At 40.6% G+C, this 3,917-nt stretch overlaps 1 protein-coding gene across 2 annotated transcripts in view; it reads right to left on the reverse strand.

The window, feature by feature from the left end:
- The window catches only part of slc25a13 (solute carrier family 25 member 13), a 46,038-nt gene extending 42,397 nt beyond the window's left edge, over positions 1-3,641 (reverse strand). The window contains exons 1-3 of one of the 2 annotated variants that reach the window (XM_032535770.1): positions 3,525-3,641; positions 2,511-2,564; positions 2,227-2,369 (exon numbers count right to left, since the gene is read on the reverse strand). In XM_032535770.1, coding sequence (XP_032391661.1) covers positions 2,227-2,369; positions 2,511-2,564; positions 3,525-3,545 — 218 coding nt within the window. In that variant the 5' untranslated portion in view covers positions 3,546-3,641. The remainder of the gene's footprint in view (positions 1-2,226; positions 2,370-2,510; positions 2,565-3,524) is intronic. The other variant, XM_032535771.1, reaches the window with a different exon arrangement.
- Positions 3,642-3,917: the final 276 nt, after the last annotated feature.

Here is a 3,917-nt window from a genome sequence, read left to right on the forward strand (position 1 = left end):
ACACACACACACACACACACACACACACGCACACCTGCTAGCTGGCAGTATCTGTTTGGTTTCTGAGAGTGGACACCCACCAGTACAAGTTCAGAATACCCACAGCAGCTGGCAGACAGCTATTTTCCCAGCACGCTCCCTTAACAAAGTTTTTTTCCATTTTTTCAATCCTCCAAGAGTCTATGGGGGGAAGTGTTTTTTCACACTTGAACAGATGCTTCGATCAAAATTTCAGAGGGAAGAAGAAATGGAGAAGCAGAAAGGTAGGGAGTCAGAAGGAGCCAAAACGAAATGGAAGGAGCACAGAGTGCATCATGGTATGTGGAAGAGTGTAAAGAAAGATGAGAGCGGAGTAAAAAAAGAGAGGACATAAATAAGTCATAAAATAAACTACAGTGCCCACTCTCTCTGTCTGTCTGTCTAACTGGGAGCAGTACGAATAAGTAATAAGAGGGAAAAAAGTGATTTCCACATAACAGATTGTTACAACTGTCACTATATCCCCTGATTTACACAGTCACAGGGAGGCAGACAAATGCATTTTCACTGTTTACACACCAAACCACTTACATACACACTGGCATCCAAGTAAAATTACACAGATACTACCCCAACAGAAAAGTAAGCGAGAATACTTCCTGCCATCCGACCCCCTGCTAAATCTGTTACCCCTGACTCATCTTGTTTATATGGAGTCCTATCTGGCAAAAACAGCAGCAGGCACACTACCTTCAAATATACTACGCTCAGGTACAAACCAAAAGTTGTTGTTCACAGACATATTAGCATGAGAATGAGTGAGTTGGATGACAATACAGTTACTAATGTTGTTTGTTTTGTTTTATTTGTTGCGCCCCGTTCTTTTCATAAGGTTTGCACAGATTAATGCTTGATTTGTTTCCAGCTACCACGGACGGTGCTGATGTTGCCACATCTCTACTTTTTATATCCACATTTGTATTGTGTTCATAACTCCGGACTCTTTGTCTCGTCAAATCATTTATCTATCAAAGTTCAGGAGGAAAATAACAAATAAAGTAAGGGCATCATTAGACCTTTACAATATCAACTATATCAAAAAAACAAATCACATCTAAACCTAGGTCTAAACAGACTTTTTTCCCTGTTTTGCCCCCATATCATTTGTATTCCCCTCCACAAAGCCAAAATGAGGTTTAGATACAAAGCCTGGGCCATGGGTTCCTAATAGATTTACCCTGATGCCACGGCCACCATTTATCCTGTTCCAAAGCCGCACAATGCAACATAGTGCTCCTGAATAGCATGGGCAATTACAATGCATGTGTGTGTGTTGTGTGTGTGTGTGTGTGTGTGTGTGTGTGTGCCTTGCTCTCTCTTTTTCCAATTCCAAAACCCCCACTACTCCATCTCACCGTCCTCTGTGCGCATACACGCACTCACACACACCTTAAAGCAGATGTAATAACATAGAACTACGCAGCCATGTGCACTTTGCTCTTTGTAGAAGCCCAGGTGGTTACCATGGCAATGTGTTTAAAAAAAATCTTTTTTGACTTAGCCTAACATTTTATTACCCATCATTATGTATCATTAAATACATACATATTAATGTAAAAAAAAAAAAAAACAGTGTGATGGGGTTGGGGGGAGGAGTAAGTGTGAAATTGGAGGTGTATCTACAAAGAAGGAAACACCTGAAAGGGGCCTTTGGTGGTTTGATGTCTATTTGCTATATAATTCAAGTATGAACATCCCTCTGTGAATTTTTTACACCAAAGGATTCAGTCACAAGTTTGTTTATAAAATGCAAAATAACACTAGAAAGGTAGTCACATCAGAACAAAGGGATAAATAATACATGTACTGATAGCTTTGATAAGAGTCTTTCATACGCTCACTACTTAGCATTTGGCTTTAATGAGGAGAGATACATTTGTGGATTAAAGAGAAACACAGCATAGCAATTTTACAGATCAGCAACTTCTGCCAGAGATATTTTCAATCAGTACAACCCTCATGAGACACTCGGTTGTTGATCCCCTATTTTCATAATTTTGTAAAATGATTTATGGATATATTTGAAATCTATATATCTTGTCACTGTACGACACATCATTCCACTTAAAATAGCAGTTAATTACATAAGCATACCCTCCAAGGTGCAAGGATTATCTACCAGCATCTTAATTTATGTAAAAAGATCAGACCGGCTAATATTAAAAGAGAAACCTGAGACAAACCAACCCATCTTTCTTCTGATCCACCACTCCAGCCAGCAGCTTTGTAGCCTCGTCTGACAGCTGGATGTCTGTGTGGGCATAGAGAAAACGACTCACAAAGTCCTGCGGTGACATGAAGCACTCGTCATTCTTCTTGACGCTGGCATACTGTAAAGGGAAAAACAGATAGACACAAGGACGCATGCTGAGCCTTAGAATTTGATTAAAAAAAAAGAAATAAACATAAATTGAATCATGTGTGAAAAGCTTCTTTCACAAGAGGGGGGAAATACATAGGTAAAATTGTACCTTTTCAAAAATGGCTTTTAACTCAGTGGGGTCGGCCCTCCTAGGCAGAACTGCCTGCAAGACAATGCGTACACTTTTGTCAATATAACTTCCATACACAATGCCCCACTTTGCATCGTGCACGGTTTGAAGAACGCTGTGCAACAGTGGTTCAGATTGTCGTTTTTGAATACTTTTAATGGCCTGAAGATGTAAACATCCAATAATTCTACATAATAACTACAAGCAACTCTGGCCAAGTCAACATCATTTTGAGTTTGGAACTTATTCTTGACTTTAGAAACACACATCTCAGATTAAATATTCGAAATTTAAGTTTACACACTTACAACACTTACAAACTTTTTATGGAGCTTTTGAAAACTTTTCCAAGTCTCTGAAAAATGCAGTATATTTATAAAGCTCTATGAAAAGATAGTAAGTGAATGGTGTATCTCTCAGATGTACTACACCAACTTCAGGACCCTCCAAGTGGTCACAGTGTGACAGTTTCTAAAATTTAGCTACTGGTTGAATACAACCAATAGTAACAATTACAGTACAACTATGTACTACGTCTCCTCTAGCCTGCAGAAACGTCTGGCACCTACAAGTAATGAAAAGGACCATGGATGCCACAGCTGGTAGCATGCTGCTAATTAACGTTGCGACTACAAGCAGACACAACAGTAAACTGTAGACGAGTCCTGAAAGGAACAGCATGCATTAAACAGCAGCATCAGTATAATTACTGCACTTTGCATCATAGTTAAAATGAGCTCAGTCAGCTTGACTTAACTAGCAACGTTAGCCGACTGTAGCCAACATTAATTAACTAACCGGCTACAGTAAAGCCCCAATGGCATTGCCGTATGGTCAGTGTCAACGTCGAGGACATCCTCTTAGCAGGCTAACCGGCATTTAACGAGCGCTCCGGGAAGGTATCCTAACCGGAAGAGACACCCACGGGACCGAGCACATCACCGACAAGGAGAGAGTTCCCAGAGAGAGGAGAAACTGAAGGAGAAAACTCACCAATCTTACCTCTGCTGCCATGCTAATCGAATTCACTGTCAACTAGTCCTCACAACACTTCCTCGTGCGTGACGATGTTCCCATGGAGATCACGCTGCAGGTGCAGCGAAAGGAGGTTGAAAGAGGATCAGCTGCGCACGTGGTGATGGGGCACGAGAGGTCAACTGGTCAGTGGCTTGTGCATGTCAGTGCGTTTCATTGATCCGATAATGTGGAGGGATAGAGAGAGAAAAATAATTCCTGTAACCGTTCTGTACCTACCTTGTACTGTATTATACTTGACCTATTCATTTAAAGTACCATGTAATTTATACTGTGTTTAAAATGTTTTGGGACAATTTGGGAATGTCTTAAATCAGCTTCTGTCCTATCCCTGGATGTTTGAACCGTATG

The sequence above is a fragment of the Etheostoma spectabile genome, chromosome 14 (assembly GCF_008692095.1).
Source record: "Etheostoma spectabile isolate EspeVRDwgs_2016 chromosome 14, UIUC_Espe_1.0, whole genome shotgun sequence".
Classification (NCBI taxonomy): Eukaryota; Metazoa; Chordata; class Actinopteri; order Perciformes; family Percidae; genus Etheostoma; species Etheostoma spectabile.